The sequence below is a fragment of the Emydura macquarii genome, unplaced genomic scaffold (assembly GCF_026122565.2).
Source record: "Emydura macquarii macquarii isolate MOO-44397 ecotype Brisbane River unplaced genomic scaffold, CSIRO-AGI_Emac_v2 contig_383, whole genome shotgun sequence".
Lineage (NCBI taxonomy): Eukaryota > Metazoa > Chordata > Testudines > Chelidae > Emydura > Emydura macquarii.
This window is the reverse complement of record NW_027130520.1, coordinates 14,668,720-14,681,558: the sequence shown is the minus strand read 5'-3', so window position 1 is coordinate 14,681,558 and position 12,839 is coordinate 14,668,720. Positions and strand designations below refer to the sequence as shown.

Here is a 12,839-nt window from a genome sequence, read left to right as displayed (position 1 = left end):
CTGGGCTTTGTATGTTGTCAAGTGTACAGTCAGAGCTTAATGATGTCTTAGTAATAGTACAAACTGAAGAAATTGATTAGAGATGATAAAACCTAGCCAAGCAATGTAGCAGCTAAACTACATAGAAAAGGAAGATCGCTAAGAGTGCTGTGTCCAGCACTAATAATGAAGCAAACATGTTCTAACATACAGATGTGCCTGAATCAAAACAACAAATCCATTCACCTTCAAACTGTGAGTTAGTTGAGATCTGAATCAGGACTTTTTGGCTGTGTCCTACTTTTTCTCAATAACATGCCATACCAAAACCCCGGATTCAAACATGCTTGAATTTAGAGAAAGTCTTGATACTGACTTGAAGTTTGAAGTCATGGGTCATCTACAATAAATATTAAGTTCATTTTGGAATTTAGAACTCTAATAATAATAATAATAAATTTAAAAAGCATCATAGTGAAACATCTAAAAGATGGTCAGTGGCATTTTAATTTGCTATTATAATCAGAAATCAGATTAATAATTTGAATGTTCAGATTTCAATGCAAACAGAATGTTGGGATATATATCAAATATTTTTACCAGATTCATGCAGCCCTGATAGCCAGAAATGAACTAAATATATGTTTGCCGCGGCCATGGACAGCTTTTTTCATACTCTATTACTTATGGTAGAGACAGAAAATCATTCCATTGTCATGATCCTCAGATCTGGAACAGAATTTCTAATACTGTTTCTTGGAGCATATGTAATTTTTAGTTTCTTTTCTTCTGCCAACAAATAAACTTCTACTAATAGTACACTCAGTTTATGTCCCTACTCTACAGTGAGAGTTACAATCTATCCCATTCTCTGACTTGAACTGTCACAAAGGAATATTTTTCAAAAGCTCTTGTAGGGGTTATTAGGTTGGGAAAAAACCTGAAAAGATATGAGAAGCTTGAAGGGACTACCTGTCTCTGAAAATTTGCTTTTACTATGTCGGGAAATCAATCAAGAGTGCCATTTCAATTAAATTTTGTCATAGAGCTCATAGATCATAAGGTAATAAATATCCCATCTAAATATTTTAGGTGATGTTAAATCAAAATTGAACTGCATTTTAACTACACCAAGAGATCTAATCAAAGCATTATTTTGACTTTGGTGTGGCCAAGAGAGAAAATATTAGAGAGATTTAAAAGAAAGGAAAACAAAATAGGGAGATTTCAAAGGCCTGAGGGGCCTTTATAAAAATTAGGTTAACTCAAAAGTGGGCTAGAAGGATTATGAATTATTCAGGTTTGATTAATGATTGGCTGAGGCCAGCTAACAGGGAGTCACTTACCATCTGTTATCCTTTAAGAAATAATATAGCTTTGCTCTGATTATACATCTTTGGTAAGAAGTTTTACAACTTTTCTTTTAAAGCCTAAACTTTTATTTTCTCTGCATATTCTGCCTTTATTTAGTTTCTTTCCCCTTCTGTTACTTAACATTCTCTCCCTTTCTTACACTACTGTTATTTATTTTACTCCTAACACTTGATGGCTGTATCATGTTTTCAGTTGATAAACTAAGTTCCACATTGTTTTCATTGGGGAGTTTTTCATATAAAAAATAAATGGCATGGTATGTTCCATAATGACTATATTGCTTTCAGAATGATCAGAAAAGCATAGGAATTATTAAAAAATACATAAATATCTAAATAAAAGTACACCAGTACCTTATCTTTTCAAAGCATTTTAAGTCCTCCTGTCTTGCATTATAATTTCATAAAGTGTTTTCATTCCTAACATGCTTTATTTATAGTCAGCAATATATAAATATAGTTTTGGAGAATAATGTGTAATGTAATAAAAACTATATGTAATTCAAATTGTGTTTTCATTAGCCGAATGTGGAGGCCGGTTTAAAGGAGAATCATCAGGAAGAATCTTATCTCCTGGTTATCCTTTTCCTTATGACAATAATCTGCGTTGTATGTGGATGATTGAAGTAGATCCAGGAAATATTGTCAGGTACTGTAACTGAGCAGATATGAGCATACATTTGCAATAGGGAAGGGTTCAATCCCTAAAATGTGGATCCAGGCCTATATTTCTAACACTCTAATGTCTGGGTCCATGATTTTGGTTTAAGCCCATCTCCAATTTCAGTGTCACTACTCTTGTGAATGAAGATTTGAAGGGTTAGGTAGTAAAATTATTTCATTAGTTAAAACAGTATGATTAGTTTAGAACCAGTAGCTGTTAAAACACACAATCACATGCATACGCAGAGTATATAGCGATATCGATCACCATAACCAGCCATTGGACACCAGCCAGCATAAGGCAAAGTGAAAAAAGAGAAACAACAAAAGGAAAAGATTGCAGCTCAGTAATTAATTTAAAGCCAAGGGTCTGATCACAGTTTACCATTAGATGCTTGACCTGAAACAACATATGTTGTATTTCCTAAAGAATTATATGGGTACGTTTTAATTTGTGTTGATCATATTTTGACATATATAACATGATGTTATTTTAACATGGTTAAAAAAAGAATAAGGGAAATGTTCTTTTTTAAAAACAAAACTCATTCAGATTATTTGAATAGCCCAAGCAATATATTCATCTGTTGTATGTAAAATCAAATATTGTTAGATACAAAGAAAATTCAAACCATTATCAAAATACTTTCTATGTTTAATGTATGTGCACATATTTACTTTTATGGTTTATAGTATCAAAAGTAGTATAGAGAAATACTTCTGTAAATGCAGATTTACGTGCTATATTGATTTTAATTTTATAATTAGAGATATGTTTCTGAAAAAAAATAACAAAGCTGACAGAAATATCATTGTGTTTTACAGCCTCCAGTTTCTGGCTTTTGATACTGAGGCATCACATGATATACTGCGAGTTTGGGATGGGCCACCTGAAAATGAGATGCTACTTAAGGAAATTAGTGGATCTCTTATTCCAGAAGGCATTCACAGCACACTGAACATAGTAGCTATCCAATTTGACACAGACTTTTATATCAGCAAATCTGGGTTTGCCATCCAGTTTTCAAGTAAGTTAATACTTTTTCTGTTTTAAATAGAATCTTATATAGTTCTCCTTAAGTTCTTGCTCTCATTGAAGTCAATGACATAATTTCCATTGATTACAATAGAAACAGAATAAGACCCCAGATTGTTGTATTATAAAGCTGTATTTTTGTCATGGCTGTGACAGCAGTAATTGTTTACATGGTTTAAAAAAAACATGACTTTTCCTATGTTGGCATGGCTTTCAAGAGAAGCTGAGAGATATCAAGCATACTCATAATTAGATCCAATGGCTTGTCACAAAGACAGTGGAGGTGGGTGTGTCACAGATTCCACCCTTCTTTGATCTATGGGAAAAGGAATTGAAGCTAGCATAACTGCTTTCAGAAATATATGTACAGAGATCCTGTGGAGAGCAATGGTTCTCTCCTGCTTACCTTTTTGCGCTGCTTCATTTACTAGGTTTAACTATCAAGCACTGCGATTGTGGTTTTAAACTGTTACTCAAATGTTACTACATTTTTAAATGGCTAAACTAAAGAAATAATGATAATAATGCTAATGATAATTTTTAAACTAATTTTTCCAAACAATAACTTTTGAAAACTTTACTGAGACAAACAACTAGCTATGAGACCTGATCTCCTTACTAAGGCACAACTATCAGACTTCAAAGAAAGTGTAAGAGTATTTTTCTGATAAGTATTGCAGGATTGGATCCAATATTATCATTTTCTTCAGCAATGTTGACACTATTTATTATGCTTAACTCAGATTATGCATATTTGATAATAATTCCATCACTTTGTTGTAAATCTAAAATTCAATAGTTGTGTTATCCCACCTTTGTTCTCTCCCTCTTATTCTTCAAGTCATATTATGTACTTACATATAACAGTCATATTATGTACTTGCATGTACATACTCACAGACACTTTGGAGCTGAGCAGCTCTGGGAAGGAGGAGGTGAATGTGATGTGTGTAACTGTCAGGGGTTGATTGGAAGAGGCTTATGTGGTGGGAAGCCTATATCACTGCTCAGTCCCAGGCTCTTTCTAGAGCGATGTGGCTTCCCACACAATATCCTGATTGTCCCTCTCCCCCACACAAATGAAACTGATTCTCCCACAGCCCTCAAAATATTGCCCCCTCTCTTTAGCCCACACAGCCCTGCTCAACCACAGCATTCCTTTTCAGCCCTTAATCACACTTTCTTAGTTTGTGTTTGGGGCAATATGTTGTGGAGGGACATGGGAGGAGAACTGTGTGTTGGGTCATTCGGCTAGTCAATGGAGGAGCATGTGGCTAGAGAAAGGGAGCATGAGACTGAACATAGATAATGTAGGAGAGAAGAGAGATAGATCTGACAAGGAGCTGGCATGGGGGGTGGATTATTGGTACTGGCTGGGAAAAAAGATTGAGGCAGAGAACCATGGAGGGGGTTGAGGATGGCAGACTGTGAGAAACCTTGTACATAAGCATTAGCTTAGTCTTTAATTACACAATCACTTAATCTTTTTCCACAGGATACTTACATTATTCGCTTCACCTGCTTTGGGGATGGATGCAAATTATGTAATGAAGGATCCTGTTGTCTGTAGGACCCCTACCTCATTTGTTGTAGAAGGTGAAAGGTGAATATAGTGAATGAGGCAGGTGATTGCAGAAAGAGAACAAAGGGCCTTGTGGCTAGGGAATTGAATGCTGTCCTGGAGAACTGGATTCTATCCCTGTCTCTTACACAGAGTTTCTGTGTTATGTTAAGCCAGTCACTTAAACATAGACTTTCGGAGGTGGCCATTAACTGGGTGTTCCTCATTTTCTGGGTGCTCAACTTGAAACCCTGGGGTTGATTTGCAGAATTGATGAGCACTCATAACTGTAATTGAAGTCAGGGGGAGCTGAGCATGAGTATGTAAAGTGCTATATCATGCAAAGTACTCTGAAGAAATAAAATTCTAGGTGTCTCAGATTGGACACCCAAAGTTAGTGGGTGCTTTTGACCCTAATCTGTCTGTGCCTCATCTCCCCATCTGTACAATGGGGATAATACCACTTCTCACCTCACACGGGTTTTGAGACGCTAAATCAATTAATGTTTGTGAAGCATTTGTATGTGATGAGTGCCATAGAAAAGCCCATGACAAGATTAATAATTCTATCTATCTTCAGTGCAGAGTTTGAGGAGTGTGCAGTAAAAAAAGCTTGGGGCCACACTTTGACCAATGAGGAGAAAAAATATTAAATAGTTGCTCATTAAATTAGCACTATCCAGTCTGTTCACTGAATGATGCACGAGTATGGTAAGGAAAAAAGAGTGTATGATGATGTGGTTAAAGACTGTATCATAATGCATGTACACAAGGTGGCCAAGTCAAGTTTGCACAGGCAACCTTCATTCTGGCATTTTCTAACATTTGGGTACTTCACTTTGCAATCATAATAGTGTTCTTTTAACATAGTTTTTTTGGTGTGATGTAGATAAATGGTCCATTGGATTCAACGTGAAAAGGATAGACTAACAGTCTGTGACTGGTACCCTCTTTGGGCTCAGTCCTGCTCCCATTGAAAATTGATGATTTTCCATTGTATTTAATGGGACAAACATCTAGGTTTCTGTGACTTGAATCTGTTGAGGGCTAGATTATTTTTATAGTAAGGTAAATCACCAAGTCCAGACTGTCATTACCACAGAACAGAAAATCCTGACTCAGTAACTTGTACCTATTTTCATGGTTTGAGGCTAGACATGCCTTATTTCAAGCAGATGGATGTAGTGCAGGAAAGATAAAAAACACTTGGTATGCTTTGTTATGCTTATTTAACCACAAACTAATAACAGTTATCTAAGGAAAGTGTGAACAGAGAATTTGGGACTCTTGAAGACTGAAAGATTTACTCAGACTATATATGTATTTTTTTCTTAAAATTTCTTTCCTTTTCTCAGAGAAAACTTTATTTCCTCTGTTCCTATTCTGTTTATTTTATGTAATAACATCTCCTAAATTTCCTCAAATCATTCTCCTCCAAAGAATTTTAATAACCAACTCTCATAAAAACCAAGTAAATATGACTTTGACATATCCAGTTGTCACTGTATGGAGTCTCAGCAAGTACTTGTCTGTTACTGTTCCGTCTATTCTAATACAAATCAAATCAGGATAAACTTAATATTGTCAAAGTTGTCCTAAAAGAACATATTAAGACATGCAAATGATGAATATAACATATCTATTATGTACCTTAAGTAATTAGCATCAAGACAACTATTCATTATTTTGTGGAACACTTTAAAGCCTACCACAGACATTTATACAGGATCACTGTTATGGTAGTTCTAGCTTAGCATATTGCTGCTGCATTGCTTGGAGAGGGGAAAGAATGGGAAGTCAGCCTTTTTTTAATTGTTCCAGTCACCATGGTATCTGAGTACAATAGAAGCACAGGCCAGACCACAGGTAATTGCTGTGAGGGTTAACAAGAAGGCAAGGGAGATGAGATGTACTGGCATGGTAGCATTTCCTGTGAGGAGGTTACGGATTGATAAGTGCCACCTGTCCTGATTTGTAGATTCCAGGCACATTTTTAACAAAAATTTTGGAGTGGGATTTTTGTTCTGCACATTCTTTTAGAGAGTGTCCTGCATTATTTCTTCCTGTTTAATGCAGACATAATGAAACACATCCCCGCAGTGCTAAATTGCTTCCCAGGTTGATGTTGGTATCCTTATTAAATCATCTTTTTTTGAGTCAGTATCTGGAACTCTGAACTAAAGAGGGGCAAAAATGAGTTTGAGCCTTTGAAACACACAATCTCTGCACATTTTACAAATCTAATGTAAACAAAGAATAAAAATGGCTAAAACATGTCTTAATAATAAGGGTGATGGATGTGATTTTGCCATAGGTATGAAGTCTTCTTTTAAGCCTATGGTGGCCTCTCCATTTTCCTATGCCTTATGTGCACATGACTTTGCACGTCAGATCTTAGAAGTGCAGGCCATAGATATGGCATCCTCTTTTATTTTCCAACACCTTATGGGCAACTTCAATAATAGAACTTCTGGAATCTCTTCATTTTAAACTAAATAACTTTCAAACTCCTGGGGCTCCTTTGAGACCAAGTACAATAAAACTGAGGGAATGAAACTGTGATCAGTGTCCACTGAAACTTAAACAACAGAGGGAGGAAAAAAAGTGTCATAAAAAACAGAGTGGACTGAAAACTGTGTATGTGCAGGCACTTCAGGAAAATGAGTGTTTGAAAAGTCAACAGTGGTACGACAGGTTTTGGGACATCTCGTCTGAGAGGGTCAAAATCCGTGATGTAATTAAAAGCCTGATGTCAGAGGTCTTGAGCCATGAATCTGAGGAAGATGCTTTGTACAGAAAATCCTCTCACAATGATGGGTCCAAATATAGCATACAGACATGAAGGGACTATCAATATCACATTGTCCCTATCATCTGGCTACCATAGGTTACTTTGGGCCTCATTCTGATCTTGAATATCCAAAATGAAAATCAGGAATACTCCCTTCAGGTCACTAGAGCCTGCATGAAGCAGAAATCGGACCCTGGAAGAAAATGAAATAAAAAGAGAAAGAAACAAATATCTGTTTTGCCCCAGACATGAACTATACAATCCAGGGCCAGACAGATTAATTAAAATGAATCAAAAAGCTTTTCTTCAGTTGACATAGCCTGCATTTTTTTTCTTACCACACTAAAAAGTAATTTATAGTGGGGGAGAGAGAGAGAGAGAGAGACATGGTTTTCGAAGTAAAGGCATCATTCAAGGAGTTGGAAGACAGCCTTTCTAAGATTGCTTTAAAAATTATTTGCTTTCCTGACTTCCAGAGCATAATTTCAATCTATCTGTAATATATTGTTTTGTTGTTGGGCTGAGGATCTGATTCAAAGCCCATTAAAGTCAATTCAATTATTTCCATAGATTTTTGTGGACTTTGGATCAGACACTATAATTATAATTAATGTGACAGCAATTCATCTCAGTATAAAGATATTCCTTTCCCCTCTCCACACCAGACCTCAAATCCCCAAATTAAACAACCAAACAACCAAAGGTGAATGGACTAACTTCAGTTGATAGTGAATCTAAAAATTGCACAGGTACAATTACCATGTTGTACTTTCTTTGTGTGTGATATTGTTTGAGTTGATTATAGTTAATGTTTAAAATATATTGAACTAAGACATTGTACCTGTGTCCATGTAATAGTTAACTTAACAATGCCACTTGTATTTTAAATTTTAAAAAATCTAATTCAAATACTTAATTTATACATATATGGAAATATCTTAGATATGTTTATTGCAATCCATATCTGACTTTTAAGAGAGATATTGAAGAGCAAAAATATTAACTATTTTAATCTTCTTACAATAAATAGCTTACAAACTGTTTTGTAAACAGTAGGGAAGCTTTAATAGAGTCCCAGGCTTATCACTGTATCCCTATTTATGATCACATCTGTCCCCCGAGATTTTCTGCTTCTCCGCTCTGCTTGGGCAAGCCCATGTTCTCAAACAGTCCCATCTCGGAAGGTTTCCTGAGATGTAATTTCTGCAACTTTGAGTTGTATTTCTCCATTGGCAGAGACTGCTACTGCTGCTGTCAATCTTCAACAGGTTTCAGAATGGATTCCTGAGATTTAGCTTTTCTCTCTATAACTGGGTTGTTTTCTTTACTTTTTACAGCATTGTTGGTGCAGCAGATGTCACGCCTTAAAGTATAGTCACTCTTTTACTCCTCTTAAGCAGAAACGATAAGACTTTCTTCCTGATATTTGTGCCATAACAGACAATTTTTCTCATTTCTATTCTTTCTGGCCTGATCTAATGATTTCAATAGGCTTTAATTAGGCCATTAGTGTAATTTGGTGTTTGAGGTGTATGTTTCAGAAATTTGAAAGAGATTTTCTGTCAGAAATATTAATTAATGTACAGACTCCTGAGTTTTAGGTCTGTGCTTTTGTTTTGTTAAGAACTCCTTCACCATTGAAAATGTAAACATATGAAGTTGTTCTGTGGATTTATTTCTTCCATCACTCTCTGTCCATCTTTCTCTTTCAAGCTAGCAATCATTTATAAGGGTACAGCTGGTTACATTGGTGCCCATGACAAGTTTTCAATTCCTGTCACAGGTCAGTGATTGGTACTAGCAGCAGCAGTAACTGTTAGCTCTTCCTCACTCTTAGATAAGAAGTATATGACATGTATTTTCTCTATGCAGGTAGATTTTGTGAATCGGTGTTTGGTCGCTTGTTGCCACAGGAACTTCAGGTTATAGTCTTCCTAATTGAGAGCACCTAACAAGTCCCAAAAGAAAAAAAAATGGTTTCCTTGGTCCTATCTTTGCAGAAGCTGTGAATTTTTGAGTATTTATTTTTATTGAAATTTAAAATGAACCCTGAGGCTCAAACTCTGTCCTGACTTAAACCATGTGCAACCCAATTAGACCAAACTGCTCCCAGTTACACCAGTGTAAAACCCAAGTAAATCTATTGATTTCAGCGGAGTTACTCTAGATTTATAACTATACAATTGAGAATAAATTTTGGCTCAGTCATGAAAATGGCATCATAAATCAGGGAAGTGTTTGGTTCCAAATTAGTAATGTGTTGTCCATCAAAACTAAAGTTTAAAATCCATATTTTAATTTCACATTTGTAAAATGCATATTCTTGAATCCTGAAAAAAATCTGCCAGCAGTCTTTCTTTTCAAGCTATGTGGAACACATTGAGATAACAAATCTGGCCTTTAATAATAAAGTGATGAGCCACTGGAGCTTTCTTCATCTACTAATGGAGATCATCCCAGAACCTTATAGTTTTCTATAAAACAAAACAAAATGGAAAGGGCAAAAAATATCTCTCCAAATGCAGAACCCCAGAGTGTTACAGAATGGAAATACTCTTATACTGTATTTCTCTTTATCTTCCTTATTAATCCTTTCTCTTTTGTTAATCCTTTCTGTTTCATAACATTATTTAAAGATGACATCTGATCCAAATGGTTCATAGTAAAAATATTGCAAGAGTAATAAATTGGTGTGATTCAGGCTTTGAAATGTTGGCAGCTAAAATATTTAGATTTAGATTATAGCATGTGTTTTACTTTTCATTTTACAATAGCCAGTAAAAATAGCTTCAGAGATATATGATTTAAACTATTTGAGTGCCACTTTCTCTTCTAGTGCTGAATGAGACATCATTACAGGGGATTCCCATATGGTCTGTCTATAGATACTTTTATAGATACATTCACCATAGTATTTAAATGTCTGAAGTGGTGAGGGAGCTGACCAGCCACAGTAGCATGCAAATAATAAAACAAGTGGTCTGAGTGGACCTACTGTACCTAAAGGGGATCTTGATTGTCTGGCTGAAGAGCAGCACCCATTAGGGAGGAAAGCTGCATGAGGCCAGGGCATGATGCTTTGTTGTCCTCTATCTGCAAAGAAGCTTCTTCCCCAGCTGACTAACGTGTGAGTGCTTCTGATTTAGGCATAGTGTAAATTCAGATTTGGTTCCCAGATTATTTTGATTATCCTACAATCTATTCTTCTGGAATTATGAGAACAGCCAGCTACAGAAAACTCACAGTATATTAGTGAACTACTCAATTAAGGTTGCTGGAAGTTGACTTGGTGCAAACTCTAAGTCTCTCTATAGGAATAAAGTTTCATCTGGATATTATACGGAGGAAATGTGGAAAGTAGATGGACCTCCTGAGGTCCCTTCCAACTCTATGATTCTATGAACTACACTGAAAGTTAGGAAACAATAGGTTCCTTATCAGGCCTTGCCACTGATTTGATGTGTGACCATGGGCAAATCACTTTATTGTTCTGTGCCTCAATTTCCCCTTCTGTAAAATGGGGATGATATTTGCCTTTGTAAAATGCTTTAAGATCTGCAGTTGAAAACTTATATAACACCTGAATATTAGATTTTATTATGTACTGAACCAAATTACCATGCCTAGGGGACTAAAAATAAGCAGAAGGTCTTGTGGTCATCTGCTTAATAGTTTGTTGAGTTCAAAGGGGTCTCACATCTAAAAGATCAACCTTAGCTCCAAACTGCATATATTTTTTGGCATAAACTATTATGTACTATAAAGTTGAGGCCTCTGACATGTCCCTTAGAATGGTGTCCTCTCCACCTTTTAGTCTCCACCAGAAACAGTGTTTATATATTCTGTATGGGAATAAGTCAGGCTTTGACCTCTAATAATACTCCTAGGATTTCCACACAAAAGGTAGGTTTTTCTTTTATCTAGGTTTGGAATCACTAGTAGGGAATTAGTATTATCACAATCTCTAGCAACCAGATTATTGACTAGAACAGGTCCTTCTACTAAGAACTTAAAGAAAATTTGCTATAAATAGCAATACAGTAGAACCTCAAAGATAGGAACACTAGAGTTATGAACTGACTGGTTAACTGAACACCATGTGAAACAGTAAGTAAGCAATCAGACAGCAGTGGAGGAATGGGGGGAAAAAAAGCAAAAACCTGTACTATACTGTGCCTGTATTGCCATCTCAGGCATGCAGAACAGAAGCAGCCTAGGGTCTGCGCTGTTTCCTATAAGCCAAAGGTGCTGCTTCACCCCCCTGGCACCTCACCCCATCGGGAGGGGGAAGCTGTTTTCACCACCACTCCCTGTCAGGAGGGTCAGGCCGAAGACCGAAAAAGAACCTGCCACAGGGAACTACTGATCTGCTGCTGTTGCAGACAAAAGATGACCTGGAGCTGGAGTGGAGGAGCTGTGCTCTGGAGGACTTTTAAAGGGCCACTGATGCGGGCCAAGCTTTGCCCATAGCTGACTCCTGGATCCTGCCAGCACCTCTGGGAGTGCAAGGGGCAGGCGAGGGAGGGGAACTGGCAGCCGACTGGCACCAACCCACTGCCACATGCTGCCTCTGGAACCTAGCGAGCAGTGCACAGAGCAGTGAGCCCTGGAGAGAGGCGACTGAGGGCTGGGGCTTGTAGTGCTGGGGGGGGGGCAGCCCGCCCCAGTTTAGCCCAAAGGCAAGAAATAGTAATAGAGCAGGGAGTGGCTTGCAAACCTTTGCAGAGATCTCGCCCATCCTCAGCTGGAAGACACTGACTGCAAGGTATGTACCATAATGTTTTGTTCAGAGTTACAAACATTTCAGAGTTACGAACAACCTCCATTCCCGAGGTGTTCATATATTTGAGGTTCTACTGTATTGTATAACAATCCGTGGAGTGTAAACTCAAAAAAAGAATTGCTACGTAAACAAAGTCAGAAAAAAGTAATAGTATTTGCCTATTTATTTATTTGTTTGTTTGTTTGTTTGTTTATGGAGGGAGTAAAAGTAGTGGTGAAGGGAAATTTGTTGTTGTTTTTTTCTGTTTGAATTTTTCCTGTACAATAAATTATATCTTTAAAAAATAAACTAAAAATGCTTAGCTGTGAAACAAAACTATATATATAAAAAACACCAACCCACTCAGAAGCATTAACAGCTGGGACCTCTTGAGCTAAATGCATGAGCTTCTACTGCTTGAGCTAAACCACGTGTCTCTTAGCTATGGCTGTAGCAGGCTCATCAAGCTCTAGCCACCATTAGCTGGGGACAGCCCACTCCAGCCAAGCAGGGGTTACATATACATGAGAAATACATACATATGAAGAGGGAATATATCTGTATAAAGGGATTGAAAACATTTTGGTCAGTGATAACTGGAATAAAAAAATGGTGTAAGTGTAAATGAAGACATTATAGACACCAATTTCTCTAAGAGAGAAAAGTGATCTGTT

General features: G+C 36.8%; 1 protein-coding gene across 3 annotated transcripts in view; it reads left to right on the top strand.

Annotated features, from left to right (window-relative positions):
- The window catches only part of CSMD3 (CUB and Sushi multiple domains 3), a 1,042,296-nt gene that overhangs the window by 725,634 nt on the left and 303,823 nt on the right, over positions 1–12,839 (top strand). For all 3 annotated transcript variants that reach the window (XM_067537409.1, XM_067537408.1, XM_067537407.1), the window contains 2 exons: positions 1,875–2,001; positions 2,841–3,043. In XM_067537409.1, coding sequence (XP_067393510.1) covers positions 1,875–2,001; positions 2,841–3,043 — 330 coding nt within the window. The remainder of the gene's footprint in view (positions 1–1,874; positions 2,002–2,840; positions 3,044–12,839) is intronic.